General features: G+C 58.2%; 1 protein-coding gene and 1 long non-coding RNA gene across 2 annotated transcripts; one reads left to right on the top strand and one right to left on the bottom strand.

The window, feature by feature from the left end:
- Positions 1–684: 684 nt before the first annotated feature.
- BCL3 (BCL3 transcription coactivator) lies at positions 685–11,515 on the bottom strand. Its single transcript, XM_047835558.1, is given in 10 exon segments — positions 685–1,303; positions 2,106–2,223; positions 2,462–2,629; positions 3,286–3,363; positions 3,579–3,667; positions 3,766–3,970; positions 4,200–4,308; positions 9,145–9,298; positions 11,032–11,073; positions 11,076–11,515. Coding segments are annotated over 10 exon segments (1,362 nt in total). The 5' UTR covers positions 11,287–11,515; the 3' UTR covers positions 685–1,115.
- A 2,424-nt stretch (positions 11,516–13,939) lies between these two features.
- LOC125152922 (uncharacterized) lies at positions 13,940–18,613 on the top strand. Its single transcript, XR_007147359.1, has 3 exons — positions 13,940–16,008; positions 16,402–16,579; positions 16,769–18,613. It is a non-coding gene; the product is annotated as an uncharacterized LOC125152922 (long non-coding RNA).
- The last annotated feature ends 5,290 nt before the right edge of the window (positions 18,614–23,903 follow it).

Here is a 23,903-nt window from a genome sequence, read left to right as displayed (position 1 = left end):
CCAACGCAGCCTCGAATCCACGAACTGTGAGATCATGACCTGAGCCCGAGTTGGATGCTTAACCGACTGAGCCACAAAGGCGCCCCTGATCTTGGACTTCTGACCTGTGAAACTGTGAGTGAATAAATCTGGTGTTTTAAGCCACTAAATTTGTGGTGTTTTGTGACAGTGGTGACAGGAAATGAATGCAACCCCTGAGTGATACGTAAGTGACACATCCACAGAGTCAAAACACAAACACTGCATGGCGGCCGGGGCAGGGGGAGGGCTCTGGGATCACGGAGTAAAAAAAACAAAGGGGGCACGTGAGGCAAGGCAGCCACACGGAGTCACACGATGACCACAGGTTTCGACGTTACAAACACTCGCCAGCGCCACACGCACACAGGCCCGGACACCATCGGTCCCGTGACAGTCAGCCGTGATACCACAGGGACACACAAGCCTCAGAAGCCCGCCCGTCTGCAGACCCCCAGGGTCACTACGGAATCCAAAAAGGTCCCCCGGAAAGACGTCACGCCCTGTGTCATGCCCAGAAAACAGTGGCGCGGTGACAGGGCACAACGAACGCACCAGAAATCCCAGAGTCACCGCACCTGTCATCATCGGTCGGAGACGGACGCGGTCACCCATGGAGTCTGCGGGTTTGGCGGCCCCGCGTGCAAGAGGCCCAGCCAAGCCGGGTATGGTACAAAAATAGTTTATTACAAAAGAAATCTAACCAAAATGCCTAATAATTTACATTGTTATCAGTGCCTGGCTACAGCCCATCTGCCCCTCCTCATCCATCTGGGTAGAGGGGGCGAGGGGAGTGGCGATTCCCTGGTTCCACCAGCTCTGGGAGAGGAGAAGGAATTTGGGCGGAACTCAAGACAGGGGCCTGGTGTCAGAGGATAAAAGGTTTGTAAGAGTCCTGGGTCGGGGGCACGGGGCGCGAAGATATCTTTGCTCGGAAGAGGGGGCTTATGGGTAGATGCTTGTGCCTCTGTGCAAATCCTGGTCCTGAAGATGGGGGGGGGGGGCAGAGTGAGGTTTTCACAGTTTCCAGGAGGCTTGACCCCAACAGGGGAGGGAGGTCGCTCCACATGAGTCTGAGATCTGCCCCCCCATCCCTCTCAGCTGCCTCCTGGAGCTGAAGAGGGGGGCACCGGCCGGCCAGGGGCTCGGAGGACCCCAGCGAAGGTCAGGAAGGCAGGTGGAGATGAGGGAGGAAGGAAGAAATTGGGGGGAGCCATGGGGAATCCAGGTGGGTCCTTGGGGGGAGACTGGGAGGGCGAGGAGGAGGGTGATGCAGAAAGGAGACCTGGGGGAAGAAGAAGGGTGGGCACAGTGAGAGACCAGCTCTAAAGAGAAGGGGTCCGGACCACCCTGGGTGTCTGGGGAGGGAGAGGGGTCTAGAAGGTTCTGCGAGGGTAGAGACAGGGGCCTGAAAGATTCTTAGAGGGCAGAGACAAGGGCCTGGATGGTTCTGGGGGAGGAGAGGCGAAGGGCTTGGGGTCCTGGATGGTTGTGGGGAGTGGGAGGAGGGGTCGGGGCCTGGAGGTTGGTGGGGGGAGGGGCTGGGGACCTGGATGGCTAGTGTGGGGAGGGGCTGGGAGCCTGGATGGGGCCTGGATGGTTGGTGGGGGGAGGGGCTGGGGATCTGGATGGCTGGTGGGGGGAGGGGCTGGGGGCCTGGATGGTTGTGGGTGTAGGGGCCGGAAGCCTGGATGGGGACTGGATGGTTGGTGGGGGGAGGGGCTGGGGGCCTGGATGGGTGGTAGGGGAGGGGCTGGGGACCTGGATGGGTGGTGGGGGGAGGGGCTGGGAGCCTGGATGGTTGTGGGTGTAGGGGCCGGAAGCCTGGATGGGGACTGGATGGCTGGTGGGGGGAGGGGCTGGGGGCCTGGATGGTTGTGGGTGTAGGGGCCGGAAGCCTGGATGGGGACTGGATGGTTGGTGGGGGGAGGGGCTGGGGACCTGGATGGGTGGTGGGGGTAGGGGCTGGGAGCCTGGATGGGTGGTGGGGGGAGGGGCTGGGAGCCTGGAAGGTTGTGGGTGTAGGGGTCAGGAGCCTGGATGGCTGGAGAGACTGGGAGGTTGGCGCTGCGGAGCTAGGTTCTCACCATTGGAGCTGAGGAGGCTACTGCTCTCAGGGGAGGTGGTGGCACTGCGGTCCGGCGAGGGCTCTGGCTGTGATGCAGGAGCGGGCCTGGTCGCCTTCCCCCTCAGGATGTCGATGACCTGTAGGAGGACGGGGGTCACCACCAGGCTCCTCCAGCCCACGCTGCTCTCCCTCTCTCCAGTCTCGGCGTGCGCGGTCGGCTCCGTGCCTCAGTGTCCCCTGTCCGAGCTCGCTCCCACGGACCCACAGGCTGTCCCGCTCCCCAGCGCGAACGGCCACAGACACGCGCGCGCACTCCGATGTCCCATCCGCGCGGGCCGGCGCTCGGGCACAGGCCCTCCCAGCGCGGACACTCACCCGGCGGCTGCGCGCCACCATGAGCGGCGTGTCGTTGTGGCAGTTCTTGAGGCCACTGTCGGCGCCGCTGCGGACCAGCGTGCGCACGAGCGGGAGGAGCCCGCGGCCAGACGCGGAGTGCAGCGCCGAGCTGCCTGAGTACATCTGCGCGTTCACGTTGGCGCCGTGCTGCGGGGCGGGAGCCGAGGGTCAGGCCCGCCGCGGCCCAGCGGGACCCGGGCCGGGGCGGCGGGTGGGGCGGGGCCGCAGGAGGGGCAGAGCCGGGATGGGGTCCGAGCGCGGGGCTGGGGACTGAGGCTGGGCTCCCCACCCCCCCGCCCGGACCGAGGCCAGGACCCGGGCGGGACCAGATCCTGGGTGAGGTGACGGAAGGGTGGAAACCAGAACCCAGGGCGGGTCAGAGCGGGACTGGGAGGACGGGCTGAACCAGCCGGAGCAGGACTCTGCCGCCCGGCCGGAGTAGGGGCGGAGTCCGAGAAACGAAGGGTCCAGAATCCAGGCGGGCCGGAAGGACCGCCCGGGGAAAGGGTCAAAACCGGCAGGCGGGGTGAGCAAGGCCGCCGCTGCACCGGGCCCGGCTCGGGTGGGGGCGGGGGAGGAAAGGGAGAAGGTCCGGGACCAGAGGGCAGCCTGGAGGGGTGAGGTCATTCATAGACAAATGGAGGCCTAGAAGGGCGAGACAGCGCTGGAAGCGAAGCACGAGAGGGAGCCGGACCTGGAAGGCAGGGTGGATGCCAGGGACGGGGGAGGCGGGTGGGGGCGACTGCTGGGCTGGTGCTGGAGGAGAGGGTGGGCGAGCGGCCAAGGGCGAGGGCAGTACCCACCTGCAGCAGGAGCTGCACCATGCTCAGGCTGTTGTTTTCCACTGCGTGGATGAGTGGGGAGCGGCCGCTTTTAATGTCCTGCAGAAGGGAGGGAAGGTCTCGGAGTCGCTCCAAGCTCTGCCCAATCAGCCGGCGGCCAGCATCCCAGCCGCCGGGTCTGGCGTCTCAATCCCCTTAGATACTTCAAGCCCCACCCCCACCCCCCGCTCGCGCGGCGTCCCACGCAAGCCCCGCCCCCTCGGGGGTCCCGCCCCGGCTCCTCTTGGCCCCGCCTCCGGCCCGCGCCTGCTCACCACCGCATCGATGTCTGCGCCTCGCTCCAGCAAGAGCAGCACGGCTTCGGGGCACTCCATGTTCACGGCCACGTGTAAGGCGGTGAGCCCTGAGGTACAGGAAGACTCAGTGTAAACCTGGGTTTGCGGGCCTTTGGACTTCAGGTCTTGCCAGACAGTCCCACTCGGCGCCGGGGTAGGTGCTCACCGTCGTAATTGCGGGCCTCTAGGTCCACGGTGCCCGGGGCTGCGCTGTCCAGCAGGGCCCGGAGGCAGGTCGGGCTGCGGTGCTCACACGCCAGGTGGGCTGCTGTCTGGCCATGACGGTCCAGTGCCATGGGGCTGGCACCGGCCATCACGAGGAGCCGGACCACAGATGGCAGTGTGGTGATCACAGCCAGGTGTAGCGGTGTCTGGGGGAACAGAGACTGTGAGGGACCTGTGCCCTGCCCTGCGCCCCAGTCCTGTCTCTCAGAATTTCCGAGTCCTGATCCCCAGCTCCAGTCTCACTCAGGAACCAGAAATCTGGAGTACATCCTCCCTCAGATTCAAGAGCCACGGCCCCCAGCTCCTCCCGTCCCAGGATTCAGGAGTCCGGACCCTCGGCCCGCTCTTCCATCAGATCCAGGCCCCCGGGCTCACCTGTCGTAGGTTGTTGTAGATATCCAGCTCCCGGCCCCCATGCTGGAAGAGGTTGACAAGCCGATGCACAGCAGGCAGATTGCCCTGCACCACGGCAATGTGGAGTGGCCTGGGGGCGGGGGAGGGGATCACAAGCGTTAGGGGCTGGTTACCTCTCGCCCCCATAAAATTAGTGGTGTGCACTCCAACATGTGCCGGGGACTTTGGAGGAACATCCAGAATCCAAGCACTTCTGACCCTCACTCCCTCCATCCTGGTTCAGCCACCATCGCCTCCCTCCTGCACGGTTCCCTCCTCACTGGCCTCCCTGCTTCAACCCCGGCTCTACCGTCTGTCTCCCCCACAGCAGCCCGAGAGCCCTTTTTGCAACTTAAATCAGATCAAGCCCCTTCTCTGCTCAGGACCCTCAGATTAAAGGCCAAACAGGCCTTGTGGGGGCTTGTCTCCCCTTCTTCTGCCCTTTTGGCTTCTCCTCCGTCTGCTCTCTTCACTCTGCTTGACTTTCTTGCTGTTCCTTGAACAAGACAAGCACGCTTGCCTCCCAGGGCCCTGACACTGGCTGTTCCCTGGAACAGTGGTCCCCCAGATACCTGCAAGACTTGGGCCTCTGCTAAAATGGTAGGGCTACGACTCCCTCCCCTTCCCCCTGCCCCTGCTTACTTTTCCTCCACACCATCATCTGACATTGTACAGTTTACTTGTTTCCTGTCTGAATCTCCCCCGCTAGAATGTCAACTCCACCAGGGCAGGGCGTTCTGTCTGCTTTGGTCACGGCCCAGCGCCCAGGACAGCTGCCCGGTGCTGAGCCCCGCACACATGTACCCAATAAATGAACCCATCGCAGTGATCCCTGGCCAGCCTGGAAGCTGGGGAGCCTGTTCCCACCTCTCTCCGGCCCCGGCTTGCTCATGTGTGAAATGCGCGGGGATGAGGCAGGTGCCATCCAGTTCCCTCCACCAGTGGTGACTTGCACGCCACATGCAGAGCATTTATTTGGAGGAGTGTTTGTCCAAAGGGGAGGTGGGATGTAGGGGGTTGGAGTCATTGTTCTGGACGCTGGGCCGCACGCATAACCCAGATCCCCCCTTCCAGACTGAAGGACTCATTCCCTTAGCTTATGGGAAGGTCGTGAGCTATCAGCTGTCTCTGGGAATTACCCTCTGCTGAAAAGAAGTGCTTGCCCGGGTCATGAGTGGGGGCAGCCACCATCCACTGGCATCCCATGACTGGGCGCTGCTGGCACAGAGGGCCTAGCCTCTGGCGCCATGTCTAAAGGCCATTCCAGCTGCAGCATTCCCTGTGAGACAGCTCAGCCCCCCTGAGGCGACACAGCAGCCCAACTTCTGTGCAGTCCTGCTTCCTTCATCCCCACAGGCATTGATTTGGAGAGTATGTCCCAGTAAACTCCATGCGCCTTCCCACAGCCCCCAACCTGGAAGAGTCATTTAGAGTTGAGGGCAATCTGGGATGATGGGGTGTGTGTGTGTGTGTGTGTGTGTGTGTGTGTAGGGGGGACCATTAGCACTAAGGGTACAAGGTTAACTGTATATACACAGGCCACACAGCCTTCTTAAAATCCATTTACTAGAGCAACGAGTTTCTCACCCATCACTGCCTCTTACTAACCCAAGCTGCCGGTGAGCATTGGCTCCCCCCATGGAAATGTGTTTCCAGAATCCATACTTTATTGGTTTTTTTTTTAATTAAAAAAATTTTTTTAATGTTTATTTTTGACCGAGAGCGTGCCCAAGTGGGGGAGGGGCAGAGGGAGACTACGAAGCAGGCTCCAGGCTCCAAGCTGTAAGCACCAAAGCCTGACGTGGGGGCTTGAACCCACCAACCCCGGGGAATCATGACCTGAGCCGAAGTCTGACGCTTAGCCCACTGAGCCACCCAGGCGCCCCTAATTTTTAAGTTTTTAAAATCAGAACCCGACGCGGGGCTTGAACTCACGACCCTGAGATCAAGACCTGAGATGAGATCAAGAGCTGGATGCTAAACCGTGGAACCAGGGATGGCGGCTTTGGGGGCTGAGCAGGCCAGGGGCAACCCTCCCTCACTCCAGGTGCTAGAGCAAAGTCACGTGGCCCTCCCGTTTTCTCCCCCATAAAGTATAGCCCACAATAGCGCCCACGTCCCAAGAGCAGCTCTGCAGGTGAAACGCTGAACCTGGATCCTGAACCTGGTGAAACGCCGAATTTAAAAGGAAAATGTTGGGGGAGGGGCCGGGCCTGGGCCGGGGTGAGGGTGGAGGGGCGGAGAAGGGCTCCCTTGGCTCCCTTCATCTCCCAGGAAGCCCGGCCTGCGTCCCCCTCGGGGCGGGCAGGGTTAAGTGAGGGCAGAGGGAGCGAATGATTTCAGAGAAACCGTCCAGGCCCGAGTTCCCATAAACGCGCGGGCTGCAGGGGGTGGGGCGGGGCTGGAGGAAGTGGGGACGGGAGGGGCGGCCCAGCCCTCGGACTTCCAGTAACAGGTCTGCTGGGCGGGGCTCCGCTTCCTGCTCCCGGGGGAGGGAAGCCTCCCGCCGGGGATCTACCCCGGCCACCCCCCCTCCCCCCGCACCCCCCCCTTCCATCCTCGCCTGGGGGGTGGGGCAGGAGGGAGGCCAACCAAAGAGACCAAGCTTCCCTGGAGGGAAGGACCCCAAGTCTTGCAGCCTAGGGGCGCGTCTCGAACTCCACCCTTCAGGGCTCAGACTCCAGCTGCCTCCCTGTCCCCCATATCCCGGCATCCACCCCTCAGATCTCTTAGGACCCGGTAGGTAATACGGTGCCCTAACTCTTTGCGGATACCAGCTTCCCCAGTGCCTGGGAGTGATCGATCCCCAAGTTGCCCTCTACCCTGTTGCTTAACCCCTCAGAGGAATACAGTACTCCGACCTCCCCTCTCTCTTGGAGACCCAGAGTTCTAGCTCCCCGGCGCCTGACCTCTTGAGGGTCCAGATGCCCTGAGATCGTTGCTCTCTTGAGTCCCTAGAGGTCCAGCCTCCCAACCAAGCTTTGCTGCTCTGGGGAACCAGACTTAGCGTGTCCCCCTCCCCCGCTCCCAGGCTAGCCAGCTGTCCATTCCGGTAATGTCTTGGCCCCAGCGGAAGGGGTTAAGGTTAGCTTGAACGCCAGGAGGGGGAGGCTGCGAGTGAGTGACGGGTGCTGACGTGGGGGAGGCAGAGCAGCTGGGCTGCGGTCAAGTTCTGCGGGAAGGGATTTCCCCCAGCAGGCAGCTGAGGAAGAAGTGTTTGCTTTGGAGGGGAGGGGGGGGGGAGGAGAGCGGGGGAGGGCGGGAGGGGTGCGGGCCTTGAGACTGGGGTGCCAGGTCTTCTGTGTTCACAGGCTGCAAACAAATCACCCCCGGGGGCAGATACAAATTAAATCTATTTCACAGATGACCCCAGAGGTACCCAGAGTGGGAGGGAACTAGTTTTGTTCAGCCTTTTAGGGATCAGGCACTTTCTCCTGCTTGGACTCACAGAGTGGCCCACAACCAGCTGGGAAGCTCTGTTAGAACATCCACTCCCAGGTGCTGAGGACCTACTGTGTGCCTGGTCTTGTTCTATGCTCTAGATGTAGGTACACCATTACGCCGAGTCTTAATCTGGATGGGTACTACAGGAGCCCTCCATTTTCCAGGAGGGGAAACTGAGGCTCGGGGATGTGCAGTCGCCTCCCTGGCCAGCGTTGGCGGTCCCCCTTTTTCTGCAGAAGTAAGCCTGTCCATTCCGTCCCTACCTCTCGTTTCCAGTCCCCAAACCAATGCCCAGATAAGCGCTTTATAAAAGTCATCTCACGCCTGCCTCGCAGACTCTCGCACACTTAGAGTTCTTGTTTTTATAGGGGGAAACTCAGGCAGAGGGTGGGGGGGTAGAAAGTGGCCAGCGGAAGTTCCAACCTAGGTAGGTAAATAAGAATCGTGATGTTCAGGTGTGTGGTGAGCACAGAGCTAAACCATCCTGCGCAGGGGTTCTCAGCAGCCTCAAGGGCAAGTTCTCCAAGCTGGAGGCAATCAACTATCGGATTTGTGAAATCAGTTTAAGGGATCGGCAAATTAATTGAATGGCCTACGACGGTGAGATCAGGAAACACACTAGAATAGAAAATACAAAGTAGATCCCATCTAGCAAGGGTGACTTGTTTTGTTCTGCGCAATTTTTATTTCAAGCTTGTCTGTGTGTACATGTGCTGGGCTGAACATAAGGTAATAATATGAATTAATACTTACTGAGCATTTCTAACCGACCAGGCTCCGTGCTAAGAGCTTAATGTGCATAATTCATACGACAAGTCAATCAATGAAATGTCTTTCTCGCGGTTGGATTTTTTTTAAAAGAATTTTTGGGTGTATTTATTTATTTAGGGACGCCTGGGTGGCTCAGTCTGTTAAGTGTCTGACTCTTGATTTTGGCTCTGGTCATGATCTCACGGTTAAGTGGGATAGAACCCCGAGTCCGGCTGCATGTGACAGCAAGCACCCTGCTTGGATTCTCTCTCTCCCTCTTTCTCTCTTTGCCCCTTCCCCGCTCATGCTTGCGTGCTCACACTCTCTCTCTCAAAATAAAGGATTAAAATAAAAAAAACCCAATTATTTTATTTATTTAAAGTAATCTCAAACGTGGGGCTTGAACTCACAACCCCGAGATCAAGAGTTGCACGCTCACGCTCTACCAGACGCCCCTCTCGTGTTTGCATTTTGATAACTATGTTGATGCCCCCTGCTTCAAAAACAGTCCTAGGTTGTAAGTGCTGTCAGACTGCCGATTTTTCAGAAGAGGAGACTGAGGCACGGCGGGGGCGGGGGGGGGGGGGGCAGGGGGGAAAGCCTTGCTCAAAGTCACAGCCAGCAGTGGAGACAGGATTCTAACTCAGGTAGAGGTAATTCAGAAGCCCATGTGTTGTGGTGGGTGAGGTGGGGGGTAGGGCTGACCCCCCCATTAATGGGGGGCTTTACTCACGTGTCTCCGTCCTCATCTGCACGGGTGGCCACGGCGATGTCAGCCGATAGGGGATGTTCCATGGAGCACACCATGGGGTACAGGGGTGTAGGCACGTTCAGGAGAGGAAAGAGGGAGCCCATGGTCGGGGTCGGGTACAGGGGCAGTAGAGGTCCTGGACAGAGGAAAGGACATGGGTGGTGAGGCCAAGTCAGCAGACCCTCAACCCACCCCTACCTCCAGGCCTTCACCCCTCCTGTGTCACCTGTCCTTTTTTCCAGGTCCCTTTTGCAACTGATACGGGGGCTGAGAGGCCCAAGACAACCTGGCCTTGTACATCCATCTTCTGGGCTCTGGCAACTTCCTCCGCCTTCACCATTCCCCCTGAGCCCTGGTCACGGTCATTGTCACTTACCTCTTCGTGCTTCTGACCTCCATCTCTTACTAGGCAGAGTCCCTTAAGGACGGGACTGAACCCCATCATCACCCAGCACGGGACCCCAGGGCCTGTTTGCTGGGTGAATTTGTGGCTGAGGGAGGTAAGAATGGGTGTAGGGTGTAGGGTGACTGTGTAGAGAGTTGGGGAGAAAGGGGGTCAGAAGGAGAGAGGAATGGCGTCAGAAGCCAAATATAGCAGCAAAGACATATCCACCCACCACACAGATGGGGAAAACTGAGGCCTGGGTTCTCATCCAGGGAATGGGGAAAGGGGAGGAGGCAGTGGCAGGCCTCCTGATGCACAAGCTGAGGCTCTCTAAGTGCTGTACTCCGATGGGGTGGAAGGTGCAGGAACGGGGCCAAAATCTGGGGGCCCTAGGCATGGGCTCTCTGCAGCTTTTGGGGTCACTCGGGGATGGTAAGGTGGTAGCAGATGCCCCTTCCTTGAGATCAGGGATGGAGAGAATGATGTTTGGCCTTCTTTATCATCTCCTGATCCTTGGGGGCCCCCATCCCTGTGCCCCCAAGTCCTCGTATCTCCGGTACCAGCTCTTGGTGCCCTGCAGCCTTTGGCCTGGACACCCCTGAATTCTTCATCCTGGCCCTAAGTCCTCCAGTCCCAGAACTCCCTGGTCCTGGGCCGCATTCCTAGAACCCTAGAACCCTCAGTCCCCAGGCCTTGACTTTGTGACCCCCTGACCCTGTGACTTCAGATGAGCCCCTGATCCGTCCTGTGTGACTGTATCTAACTGGGTGCCCAGAGCCCCGGACCTCTGTCCCGCTGGCTCCCCAGGACCCCCTTCCCTTCCATCCAGATATTGACTCGGATGCTTCAGACTCCCACTCTGTTCTCCTGATTCCCACTATTGTCTGGTATCTCCTGGGTTCCTGAGGTTCTGATGTCCTGACATCCCTAGTATCTGTCTTCTTAGAACCCCAGTCGCTGTTTCCCTGACTGCCTTTCACACCACGGATCTGGATGCCAGGAACCCCAGTTTCTTGGGCCCAAGTGCTGATTCTGCAAACCCTAGATATCTGGGTTCTAACGAGCTTGTAACTCTGTTCTTGGGACTGTAGGCTCTGTCCGCTTGATTCCCTGAGACCCCCTATCTATGCTGCTGGGCACTGTCCCCTGGGTCCCCATATCTATGGCTTTCGGATGCTGAGCTCTGTCCCCCAGAGCCCCCTGAACAGCCGGTGTTCTGGGACCCCCATATCTGTGTGGTAAGGCACTGCTCCCTGATGCTTCCACAAGTGGTGTCCCTGGGACTTCAGGCTCTGCCCCCTCTCAGTTCCCCAGAAACCACATATCGGTGTCCTTGGGACCTTGGATTCTGTCCCCCCCCCCCCCCCCCCGTTTCTCAGCTCCCTGGGACCCCTGTATGTGCGGCCTGAACTCAGTTCCCTGGCTCTGGTGACCGTCTGCCCCGTCAGACCCCGATCTGGCCAGGACCCGTGGGAGCCACTCACCCTGGTAGTAAAGCGCCTCTGGCCGGGCCAGTCCGTGGGGGCCGCGGGGACCGCCGGGGAGTCGGAGCCGCCGCCTAGGGGATCCGGGGTGACAACGGGGCCCGCGGCGCCGCGGGGGGCGGCGGGTTCCGGGGAGGGCGCGCGCAGCGGGCGCTTGCGGAGCGGGAGCGCGGCGCCGGGGGGCCCGGCGGCCTTGGGCCGGGTGCGCAGGTCCACGGGCCCCTCGTCCATGGCCCCCGCGGGGCATCGGGGCATGGGGCCGCCGGGGACGGCGGCCAGAGCGGGCGGCCGGAGCGCGGCTCGGCTCGGCTGCACGGGAGGGTGGCTGCGCCGGGCGCCGGGACTTCCCCTGCCCGCCGGCTGAACTGAAGGGACTTTTGTCGGCCGGGGCGGTGCCGGTCGCCCGCCTCCCCGCCCCCGGCCCCCCTCCCCCGCCCCCGGGGCCACCCGTCCGCCCCAGGGGTTTCCTGGACCCGCCGCCGCTCCCGCCGCCCCGCGGTGCAGCCCGCCGAGCGTCCCGCCCGCGCCGCCGCGCCCCGCGCCCGCCCCTCTCCCGACCCCGCGGCGCCCCCGGCGGCTGGGCCTCGGTGGGGGGCGGGGAGGGGGGAGGGGGCGGGGTCAGGGCCTGGGGGTCCCCACCCCTACGGCTGCCTGCCTCTGTCAGTCGCTGTCTCAGTGCTTTGGTGTCTCTGGCTAATTGTCTCTATCTCTGCGTCTCTGAGTCTCTAACTCTGTCTCGTCTGACTCTCCGATCTGGAGAGTCTTTCTGGGCCTGGGTGTCTCTCTCTCTCTCCCCCGTCCCTCTATCTCGACCTTTGCGTCTTTCTCTGTTCTCACTGCCTCTGTCTCTATTTATTGTCTGTGTCTCTCACCATCTCTGTCTCTCGAGTGCTGTCTGCGCTCGGCCTCTTCCCTAGGGAGGCATTCCAAGCGGCCCTGGGCTCCCTAGGGCGCGGGTTCGAGTCCCGACTCCCACTTCCTCGCCCGGTGACCTTGACCAGGCACTTCCTTTCTGTGAGCCGTTTCCTCCTTTGCGGGAGCAGAAAGACGCACCCAGGTCAGGGGCTGCCCTCGGCGGGCGCCCGGGCGCTGTCCCTCTGCCAGCCCTGTCCCCATCCCTGCCTCCTCCATGTGTCCCAGCCGAGGGTCTGAACTTCGCTGGGGGTGGGGGGCGGTGGGGAAGGGCACAGGGAAACAGCGAGTGTCTCTCTCTCCGCGGGATCCCTGCACACTCAGCTCGAGCTTCTGGGCGAAGAGTTGGTGAGAGACCAAGGAAGAGAGACACAGAGAGATAGCAAGAGACGCGGAGACACAAGACCAGAGTCGGGGCGGCCACGGCCTGGGCCCGGGGGCGGCGGGGTGCTAGTCCGGCCACCCCTTCTCCCCCACCTCCCCCTCCCGCCCGGGCGGGGTTGGTGGGTGGGGAACAGGCCGGGCGGGTTGGGGGGCATGACTCAGAGGCGGGCTGGAGCTAGTGGGCGGGGAGGGGCAGAGGCGGGCCTTTTCCGGGTCCCCGCCCCTGCCTCCCTTCTCTCCGCCCCGGGGAGGGGCCCCAGCGGCGCGGGGCTTTCCCGGATTTCCCTTGAGGCGGGGCTGTCGCTGGGGTTGAGTCCGGGTCACTGAGTTACCGGAGGCCAAGGGGGAGGCTTTGGGGATCGGGGGCGGGGGGCAGAGGGATGGCGGCTGCACCCCGGATCCGTCCGGGAGGCACGCAGGTCCCCCTGGCTCTCCCGTGTCTCGCCCTGTCTCTGCAACTCTGTCCCTGCATCCCTGGCCCTCGGCTCCCTGTCTCCGGCCCCACCCCCTGTCTCTTTTTGTCTCCCGATCTCTGTCTGTGTCTCTGTCTCCCTGGCGGCGTCTCTCTGCGACCCTGAAAGTGGGTGTGGGGCCCCGTCCCCAGGAAGGGACTTTGCCCACGACTCTGGCCCCACCCCGGTGGATCGTTAACCAGGGATGTGAGGAGCAGCTGTGGAGAGAGAGAAGCCTCACCCCTTCCCCCTTCTCTCCTTTCTGTCTCTCTCTGGGTGGCCCCCAAGCCCCCTTAGCTCCTGTAATGGGGAAACATTTGGGGGCAAGGCCTGGGTCCAGTCCCACCTCCACCATTTGCTCCCTGTGGGACCTCAGGCGAATCCTCTTGTCTTGAGACTCAGTTTGGTCTTCTGCCAAATGGGACTGATGTCAACCCCCTGCCTCCCCGTGTCGGGGGAGCTTCGCCCAGGGCAGGAAACGAAGGAATTAGGCTGGAGAGTCTGGGTGCTGCTGTTCCCATCCAGACAGCCCTCCCTCACCTGGGGAGGAGCACAGCCCTGCTGTACAAAAGGGGAAGTTGAGCCTCCGAGGGGGCGGGTTTTGTCAAGGTGGTGACCCTAGGAGGTTGAAATGGAAGGACACCCAAGTTCCTCCTCCTCCCAGCCTCCCTAGGGCAGATAGAGCGATGGCTTTGGGCCCAGACGGGCCTGGGGGGGGGGGGGCGGTGATGGTGAGGGGGGTTATGCATTTGGCCCAGAAGGGGGTTTGGAGGGGCTGAGAGAGAAAGAGTGCTGGGGGGTCTGAGTCTGAGGATGGATGACGGGTAAAAGTCTGAGGGAGGAGGACCTAAAGGAGGAAGACAGGTCTGAGAGAAGTAAATGGTCTAAGAGAGGGGGAGAAGGGAGAGAGAATCGGTCTGAGGGAGGAGGTGAGGGTCTGAGGGAGAGGATGAATGTCTGAGGGAGGAGGTGAGGCTCTGAGGGAGGGGAAGAAGGTCTGAAGGAGGAGGCACTGTCTGAGGAAGTCTGAGAAGGACCAAGTGAGGAAAGCAGCTCGGAGGGAGGAGGAGAGAGCTGGCTGGCGCGGGGAGGGGGGTGGGGGGTGGGTTGTGATGGAGGAAGAGGTTGGAGGGTGAGGACATGAGGGTCTGAGGACGGAGAGCATGGTCTGAGGGAGGAGGAGCAGTTCGAGGAGGGCCTCCTTGGGACAGGGGGAAGAGAGGAGTGCTTGGGACCAAGCAGCGGCTGAGGGAAGGGAAGAGAAGGGAGGCCTGGAGTCAGCCCCGCCCTGCAGCTGTCTAATTTCCCAGAATCTTCTACTGCTCAGGAAAGTCCCAGCTCCCACAGCCGCCTCCCTCCAGTGTCGGGAATGGAGGATGCGGAACCAGGACGGCTGCCCCCTCCTTTCCCCCCCTGGCTCCCAGCACCCCAGGCTGGGAGGACTAGGGTCTCCCCTCTCTGCGCTTGAGCTCCGGAGGTCCCCTGCCGGCAGGGGGCAGCCCCTGGATGAGTCCCAGAAAGTTCCCAGAGAGAGCCCGGAAGTCCTGCATGGTGTCTAACCACTTTCCCTCACGCAGGCTGCCTTTTGTATCTGTGCAAATCTTTTCTTCCCTCCCACTGCTCCTTCCCTTTTACCCCTACCCCCAGGGAAGGAAGGGCTGAGCCCGTCCAAGGTCCCGAGAAGGAAACAAAGGCCTAGCTGGAAGGCTGTGGGCCTTGGGGCACTTTCTTGCTCGTGGGGGCCTTCCTAGAGGGGAGGATAGTGCTTGTGAGATACTAGATTCCCATTGGCTTAATTCCTGGGCCTTTTTCTGTCCCCAGTTTTGCTCCCAACTGAGGCCCGAGCTTCTGTTTTCGTCAGCTGTGTGGCTTCCAGGCCATTACTGAACTTCGTGGAGCCTCAACTTCCCCACCTATCAGACAGACTAAATCGAGGCCCTAATGCTTCCGTCCTCTAGGGCCCGATGGATAGGAAGTGCTAAAGGCAGTGTGGCTGCAATTATTACGATCCCTATTATAACCACAGGAACAACGGTGATAATTATTCCTATCCAGGAACCTAAAGTTTCAACAGCTGGGCCCATTTCATTGAGGAAATTGGGACCCAACATGCTGGGCCTGGAAGACATGGGTTCGAGGCCCGGTTCTGCCATGTGTCAGCTGTGTGTGACTTTGGATAGGTGGCTTTCCCTCTCTGTGCCTTTGTTGGTGACTTTACTGTTGGGGATCATAACAGCTCCTGCCTCACAGGGTTGCAGAGCAGATTGAGACCACGTGTACAGAATGAATAACTGAATGAATGAATGAACGGTGTCCCTTCTTGCCTCCATATTGCCTGCCTTAACTCATCGGGCCAGGCCTTCCCTGTAACCCTCTCCGCCCAGAGATAAAGCAAGATGGGCCCACTCGCTGTGGGCTGAACTCCCATGAAGAATTGGCCCACGTAATCCTCTTGACATCTCGTGAGGAAATCCAGCTGAAACTCCCATCTTACAGAGACACAACAGAGGAGCGGAGTCCCTGCTCAGGGTCATCAAGATTTTATGCCAGGTCTCGGTGTCCCCCGCACCCCGGCTGCTGGGGCAATCGGTCCCCGAGACCACAGGCCTTCCCCCTCCTGTCTAACTCCAGACCCCTATCCCCTAAGAAGGGAATGGCTCAGGAGGGGAAAACTCAGGCACAAAGAGGCAAAGTCACGGCCAGAGATTAGCAGGGCTACAGTCTGTCTGCAGGCTCCAGGCACAGGGAGGGTCGAGCTGATGGAGGGAAGGTCGCGTCGCAGCAGGAAGGTATAGATTTAGATTGAAGAGAGGGTTCCGGGAAAGTGAGCAGATTGCATAGACAGAGGAGAACAGACCTGAGCCTGGAGCTGGGGGGCCCTGCCCAAGGTCACACAGCTTTGGGCTGCGATTCCACCCTGGGTTTGCAGACTGCCCTGCTCCCAGAGGCTGCCCTTCCCCCCACCCCCCAGGAGTGAATACAGGCCAGCTTCCTGCAGCATGGCCTGTACCTCCTGGTTCCTCCCCACCCTGGGGCCTTGGCAGCTTCTGGAACCCCTGGCACCAAGCAGGATCGGCCCTTCTGGGGCCTTGGCCAAGACTTGATCTTCCCCTTTCTCCCTCTTGCTGGGTCTGCACGCACGACGCTGAGTCAGAGGATTGCAACATCCTCTCCTCGGGCTTTGAGACCAGACATCCTCTGCCCCGTGCACTGCCTCTATCGGGCCAAGGTGATGCATGCGGTGGGAGACATCTATGGATATTGGCATCTGCCCTGGGTGGGGTTGGGCAACCTCAGAGGGATCCCAGTGAGGCAATGGTAGACAGACGGTAGGCGGCGTAATGCTGGGCCTCAATGTCCTCATCCGTAAATGGGGCTCCCTGTCCAATTGGCTTCGAATCCCAGCTCTGCCTCTTACCAGCTGCGTGACCTTGGGCAAGTGACTTATCCCCTCTGAGCCTCAGTTTCCTCATCTATAAAATGGGGACGAAACCCAGCGAACGCCTCATGGGGTGGTTGTGAGGGCCAAAGGAGTTAGCAATGCGTCGACCCAAGCTGGCGAGGAGTCAGTTCTCGGGAAATGGAAGGTAGTATTTTTCAGCGATTGCTATTATTAATACAGATATGGGAGTGGCAGAGGCTGCTTGGATCTCTCAAGAAAAGACATGCGGCATGGCTGCCCCGCGTGCAGATGGCTGGCTGAGAGCCTCCCACAGTTGGTTCCTTCAAGTTCTGCCTCAGCTTGCCAGTCGGGGACACCAGCTCCTGGCAGCGTCTGGCCATTGACTGAGCCAGGCAAGGTAGGGGATTCTGGCCATTTCTGCTACTCTGGGCTTCCTCTGTGTGCAATCTTTGCTGCAGGGGCTCCCCCTTGGGCTGACATGGTGGCCTGATCGTTCCTCCCCCCCCCCCCCCCACCTCCCAATCCCGCTTCCCCCTTCCCTTTCTCACGGACCGCTCTCGGTAACTTTTTGCCCTCCTGACTCTAGGCACCTCCTTTCTGGAAGACCGGATCCGTGCCGATGGACTTTGGAGTCAGGCAACCGGAGCACGAGTGTTGTCTCTGCCTGGGTGGCTTCGGAGCGGCATCTGATCTCTCCGAGCCTCAGTTTCCCCCTCTGAGTCATGGGAACGGTAACGTGACGGCTGAGAGGCTCCAGTGAGTCAGCAACGAAGCCCTCAGCACACTTACCTGGCACCCATACGTCACACTCATCCATCGGGAGGGAGACAAATCTGGGCCTATTTTCCACTCTGCCGGTTTCTGGCCTCTGAGCCTGGTCTGTAAGGTGGGGATGGACCCCGTCCTTCCCCGAGTAGGGCGCCCTGAGTCAGGTGCGGAAAGCCCCGGCCAAGCCTGGCACACCAGAAGCTCGATAGCCGGGTGGTGTCATTACGGCCACTGCCTTGAGGGGCTGAGCCGGCCAAGTCATCTGAGGAACAGGTGAGCAGAGAGCTGTAGGGCAGGCATGTCTCACCCCCATGGGGCCCTGGTCTTGGGCTGACCAACGAAGGGAAGTCCCAGGGCTGGGAAACCGTGGCGTCCTCCTGTAGAAGCTCCCTGATTCTGGGATACACCACAGAGTTGGGGAGGAGGGAGGAGGAAGCCCCCTGCCTTGCTCATTCAGTGGGCAAGAAGGGAGGGAGAATGTACGAGAAAAAAAAAAAAAAAAGTCGGTCTCCCTCGTCAGACTAGAGCAGACCTCCTCCATCAGACTGGGAGGTCCCTGGGGTGGGGATAGGTTCCCCGTCAGTGTAGGAGTTCTTTGTGCCTTTGAGTTGCGTTCTCCCTCCTCCATCAGATCAGGATCTCCCTCAGAAGAGGGCGTGTGTCACTTGTCCACGGATTAGATTATCTCTAAGAGTGAGTGATGCCTCCCCTATCAGACTGGGAATTTTCCCCGGGGGGGGGGGTGTCTGGGGCATGCCTCTCTGGGGACTGGGAGGTCGCTCGAGATGAGGCGACATGTTCCCCTCGTCTAAGGACATCGGTTCTCAATTGAGGGGGACATCCGGATGAGTATTAGACTCGAGCTTCCTGAAGATGGTGGGCATGCCTCCGCCATCGTTCTAAAGTTCCCTGAGTGTGAGTCTGGGTCCTGCCTCCTCCATCGGACTGTCGCACTGAGTTGTGGAGCTTGAATTGGCCGTTGTATGGGGAGCCCTGTGAGGGTGAGATTAATCTTATCCCCAGCATTAAATGAGAAGTATGGATTACTCAGGAGGAAGCTGTTGCCTGTCTCCTCCATCAGATTAGTGCTTGCTTCCAGAGCCCTGAGTCGGGGAAGTCTCTCTCTCCCGTCAACCCAGCCACTCCCTGAGACAGGACAAGCCTCCCCCAGTTGGAGTCCCCGCCACTTTGCAAATGCACTCCCCAGGGCACAGCCCAGAACCCATCCCGGAGGAAGGGACAACACCTTCCCTGGAGAGCCAGCTTTTTTCCTGGAAGTTGGCATGTCCCCAGCCCGAGGCCACAACCACTGCTGCGGCCACCAGGGCCTAAAAATACAGATGTAAAAGTTCCCTGGGCTCCTGGGAACGCCGAGGTCACACCAGGCTCTTCCTCATTTGAGCCAGAGCCACAGCGAACTGTCCTCTCCTGTGCCCCAACTATCGTCCCAGAGGGAGCCACCCCTGCCCTCCAGCCCCCTTCCCAGGAGAGTGAGGACCAGGGCGGGGGTCTCCACCACCAGACTTTGTGGAGTCAGGTTGCCAGCCGGAAGCAACGCCTGGCACCGCTTCTCAGCTCTGCAACTCTGGGCAGGCCGTTTGCGCATCTGGAAGGCGTGAGGCCGCACCCGTGGATTGCCTGGCCCTGGGCTGGCTGGTGACAGATGGGGTAAACCGGGGCGGGCGGGGGGCGCTCCTCCAGTCATGCCCTGCAGGAGCTGCGGGTGGGGGTGGCTGTCGGCTTGTGGCGGCTCCTTTGGCCATTACCCATCTCTGAACTTGTCACTTTGGCCTCCTGTGGTTACGTGGCATCACAGTGCGTTGGCTCACTTCTGGGAAAATCAAATCGTATTGTGTGTTTCAGATCCCAATTCTCCTCCTGCGGGTTCCCTCTGCCGCCCTCCTGCCTTCGGGCCCAGGAATGTTACCCCCCTGGAGACCCAAGTCATCTGAGGAGCAGAACGGGGCCGAACGGTGGGATTCAAAAAATACGTATTTTTACATTATGAAACATAATGTGGAGAATTACATACAAGACAATGTTCCATTTTACGACCTGTTGTAAAGAGAACAGTAATAGTTTTTCCAGTTCATCAGAAGCCCCTTTGTGCCTCTTCCAAATCACAACACTTTTCCTCCCTTCAGGTAACCCCTGTTTCTTTTATGTGTTTATTGCCTTCTTTTATACATTTTTTTTAATTTTGTAAATTGTATTTATTAAACAATTGTTTAATGTTTGTTTATTTTTGAGAGACAGAGACAGAGCACGAGCAGGGGAGGGGCAGAGAGAGAGGGAGACACAGACTCCAGAGCAGGCTCCAGGCTCTGAGCTGTCAGCCCAATGCGGGGCTCGAACCCACGAACCCTGAGATCGTGACCTGAGCCAAAGTCGGACGCTTAACCGACTGAGCCACCCAGGCGCCCCATACTATTTTTTGAAAAGATTTTATTTCTTTTTTTTTTTTTTTCAACGTTTATTTATTTTTGGGACAGAGAGAGACAGAGCATGAACGGGGGAGGGGCAGAGAGAGAGGGAGACACAGAATCAGAAACAGGCTCCAGGCTCTGAGCCATCAGCCCAGAGCCCGACGCGGGGCTCGAACTCACGGACCGCGAGATCGTGACCTGGCTGAAGTCGGATGCTTAACCGACTGCGCCACCCAGGCGCCCCGAAAAGATTTTATTTCTAAGTGATCTCTACGCCCAACATGGGGCTCGAACTCACAACCCTAAGACCAAGAGTCACACGCTCCACCGACTGAGCCAGCCAGACGCCCCTACAGTTCTGAGTTTTTAAATAAAGGGATCTTACAGTGCAACCTCTCGGATCCGGCTGTTTGCAGTCGCTTTTACGCCTGTGAAGTGTGTCCACATTCTCGTGTCTATTGGCCTTCAGTTTCATTGCCGCGTACGACTTTCTTGCCCGATACACCACAATCTGTTAATCCATTCTCCTGTTGATGAGCGTGTGTGTGATTTTGACTTTTTGGACAATGCCGTATGTATCTCCTGGTGCCAACGAGCCCCTGTTTTTCTGCATCACCCAAGAGTGGGATTGTCATAGGATGGGGGAGATGATGTGTATACGTCCAGCTGGGTGAGATATGGCCGGACGGTTTTCCCGTGTGATTGTCCCAATTTTCACTCCCATCTCCAATGTCTGCTGCGGGTTCCACTCGCCCTGCATCCTTGCCAGCACTGGTTTTGGCCAGACTTGTAAAATATGAGTCATCCTGCACGCAGGCGTGCGTGTGCGTGTGTGTGTGTGAAAATCTCACGGTGGTTCTAATTTGCAATTCCTGGCTCAGTAACAAGGTTGAGTACTTTCCCCTGTGTCCATTGTCTACTTGGGTCCAAGCACAACAGAATCTTTAGGACAAAAAATTCTAGAACCCTACAATCTTTTTTTTTTTTTTTTTTTTTTTTTTTTTAAGTAGGCTCCATGCCCAGCGTGGAGCCCGATGCAGGGCTTGAACTCATGACCCTGAGATCAAGATCTGAGCTGAGATCAAGAGTCGGACACTTAACTGGCCAAGCCACCCAGGTGCCCCTAGGACCCTAAAACCTTAAGGGTAAAGAAATCTAAAGTCCCGGACTTTCTGGAACAAGAGCATTCCGGAATCCTGGGCCTCAGTTTCCCCATTCGTGAAATGGAGATGATGAGGGGGGGGTGCGGTCTGTAACTCCCAGGGTTGGTTGAAGGATAGGATGAGTTCTATGTGTGCACCTAGAATGGAACCTGGCGCCTGGTGATGGCTCAGTAATTGTGGTTTCCCCTGAGGCTGGAATTTTATATGTTTTGTTCTTTTCTGTATCCTCAGCCCCCGACACGCAGAGAGGCTCAATAAATAGTCACTGAATGAATGAGCAACTCCTAGAATCAAAGGTTCAAAGGAGCAGAGAAACTTCAGGAGCCAAGACCAACAGAATCTAGGAAGGGGGAACGCTCGGATCAGAGAGTTTTGGGAAGTAAAGAATGATAGAAATGCATTCTCTGCAAACCTAACACGCACCTGCCTTAAAGGTTCGGGATGGAGGAAGCTCCGCTGGCAAAGGCCCCCCCCCCCCCCCCGACTCTGGCTGGGGAGGGCCTCTCTCCAGTCTCTCCAGCAGGCCTGAGGACCAGGTCTTACTGGCTGCGGGCTCTTCCCACCTCTTCATTCCCATTGCCTCCCTTCGCCCCTGCAGGTGTGGACGGACCCGGGGGAAGCCGCTAGGCTCCTCACTGTTAGCACAGAGGAGCCCGATGCAGGGCTCGCACTCCCCAACCGTAAGATCATGACCTGAGCTGAAATCAAGAGTCGGGTGCTTAACGGACTCAGCCGTCCAGGCGCCCCTCCCTGCTTTCAATAGCAACCTCTTCCCACCCCCCCCCCACCCTCCACCCCCCCATCCCCGCAACAGGCCCTTTTCACTTCAGCCTCAAAAATAATGCCTCTTCCTCTGAGAGCCAACCCAGGGCATGAGGTAGGTGTTCCAAAAACGCAGTGGGGGACGAACTCCGGCAGCTTCTCCTCCAGGAAGCTCTCCCTGATTTCTCTCGGTAGGCTGGGCCGGGTTCCCCCCTTCCCCCACCTCTTGCCTGGGTTGCCTCCGCCCCCCCCCCCCACAGAGCCCCAATGGTTCTGGGGTGTCACGCCCCTGTCTCCCCCGTGTGTGAGGCTGAGGACAGGCCCCACGCTGTATACACCCAACAAATACCGCCCCAAACAGCTGGGACATCAGGGGATGGGTGTGTCGGGCCCATTTGTTGAAAAAGGCTTTCTTACAATGCTCTGAATTGTGCCGCTTCGTACTGTCCCTCTGGGGCCCAGGGATGGCTCCACTGGCTTTTCTAGGTCAACCAAGGAGTGCGCAGGGACCCAGGTAAGACCTGACGGAGCTCGGTCCAGGACCAGCCCTCCCAAAACACAGGAGCCATTGTGAGCAGCTCATGGATGTGTCGCCAGTTCCTCCCCAAAGGCTCACAAAGACCTTCTGTTTTGTTTATAATGTTTCTTGCGTGTACCTGTGTACCTGTGGGTGAGACCTGAGTCCTCACCCTGGATGTGATCGCTTCCTCCCCCATCTCCTTCCTCCTTCACATGATGCACAGAGAGGTGAGGGGGCTTTGCCTGAGGTCACACAGCCAGGGAAGGTAAAGAGGAGATAAGATTTTAAAAATCGACTTTGTTAAAGAAATCAACTTTATTGAGGTGTCATTTGCATATAGTAAAATGCACGCATTTTAAGCGTCTACGTTGGAAGGGTCCTGATAAAAGTTTATAGTCGTGGAATCATACGCAAGCTGCATACAGGACATTTCCATCATCCCAAAACCCCCTGTTCTCCTTCACAGTCAAACTCTCCCTGCATCCTCAGTCTCTGGCAGCCACTGATCTGTTTTTTATTGCTATAGTTTTTTTTTTTAATTAGTTAAATTTTTTATTTTTTTTTTTTTAATTTTTTTTTCAACGTTTTTATTTTTGGGACAGAGAGAGACAGAGCATGAACGGGGGAGGGGCAGAGAGAGAGGGAGACACAGAATCGGAAACAGGCTCCAGGCTCCGAGCCATCAGCCCAGAGCCTGACGTGGGGCTCGAACTCACGGACCGCGAGATCGTGACCTGGCTGAAGTCGGACGCTTAACCGACTGCGCCACCCAGGCGCCCCTAGTTAAATTTTTTAAATTAAAAAAAAATTTTAATGTTTATTTCTGAAGGAGAGAGACAGAGTGTGAGTGGGGGAGGGGCAGAGAAAGAGAGAGGCACAGAATCCAAAGCAGGCTCCAGGCTCTGACCCGTCAGCACAGAGCCCGATGTGGGGCTCGAACCCACAAGCTGTGAGATCATGACCTGAGCTGAAGTTGGACGCTTAACTGACAGTCCTTCATGTACCCCTAATTAAATTAAAAAATTTTTTTTAATGTTTATTTATTTTTGAAGGAGAGAGACACAGAGTGTGAGTGCAGGGGTGAGGCAGAGAGAGAGAGGGAGACACAGAATCTGAAACAGGCTCCAGGCTCTGAGCTGTCAGCACAGAGCTCGACGCAGGGCTCGAACTCACAAACCATGAGATCACGACCTGAGCCGAAGTTGGACGCTCAACCGATTGAGCCACCCAGGTGCCCCCCTAATTAAAAATGTTTAAGTTTATTTATTTATTTTGAGAGAGAATGAGAGAGAGAGAGAGAGAGAGAGAGAGACCACAGCAGGGGAAGGGCAGAGAGAAGGAGTGAGAGAATCCCAAGCAGGATCCGAGCTGTCAGCAAGGAGCCCAATGCAGGACTCGAACCCATGTACCATGAGACCACACGACCGGAGTGGAAACCAAGAGTCAGACGCTCACCCGACTGAGCCCCCCAGGCGCCCTCGCTATAGTTTTGCTTTTCCAGAATGTTACAGGAATGGGATCACACAGTATTAAAATTATTGAAAAATGTGCATGCAGAAAAATTCACTCTTTGATGTGCGGTTCTGTAAACGTTCCCCCCCCCCCTTGCGTTTGTAGAGCCACCACCAGAATCAAAATGCAAATGATTTCCATCGCCTCCCCCCCAAATCCCCTCCTCCTGATCTTTTGTAGTCACATCTTTCCCCAGCCCGCCTCTGGCAACCACCCACCAATCTGTTTTCTGCCCCTATCGTTTGGCCCTTTTCGGAATGTCTAACAAACGGAGTAATGTAGCCTTTTGAGTTTGGCTTCTTTCCCGCAGCTTGATGCATCTGAGATTCACACATGCGGTGGTGTGTATTGTCAGTGGCTTGCTGATTTTCACTGCTGCCTGGTATCCCACTTCTGGGGGCGTGGCTGGGGGTGCCACAGTTGGCTTATTTATGTACCAGTTGGAGGACATTTGGGTTGTTTCCAGCTACTGGTGATTATGAATAGGGCTGCTATAAACATGTGTGTACAGGTTTTTGTGTGACCCTAGGTTTTTATTTCTCTTGTGTAAATTACCCAGGAATGAAATTG

This window comes from Prionailurus viverrinus, chromosome E2, assembly GCF_022837055.1.
Source record: "Prionailurus viverrinus isolate Anna chromosome E2, UM_Priviv_1.0, whole genome shotgun sequence".
Lineage (NCBI taxonomy): Eukaryota > Metazoa > Chordata > Mammalia > Carnivora > Felidae > Prionailurus > Prionailurus viverrinus.
The sequence above is the reverse complement of the archived record's forward strand: the minus strand, read 5'-3'. Positions and strand labels throughout refer to the sequence as shown.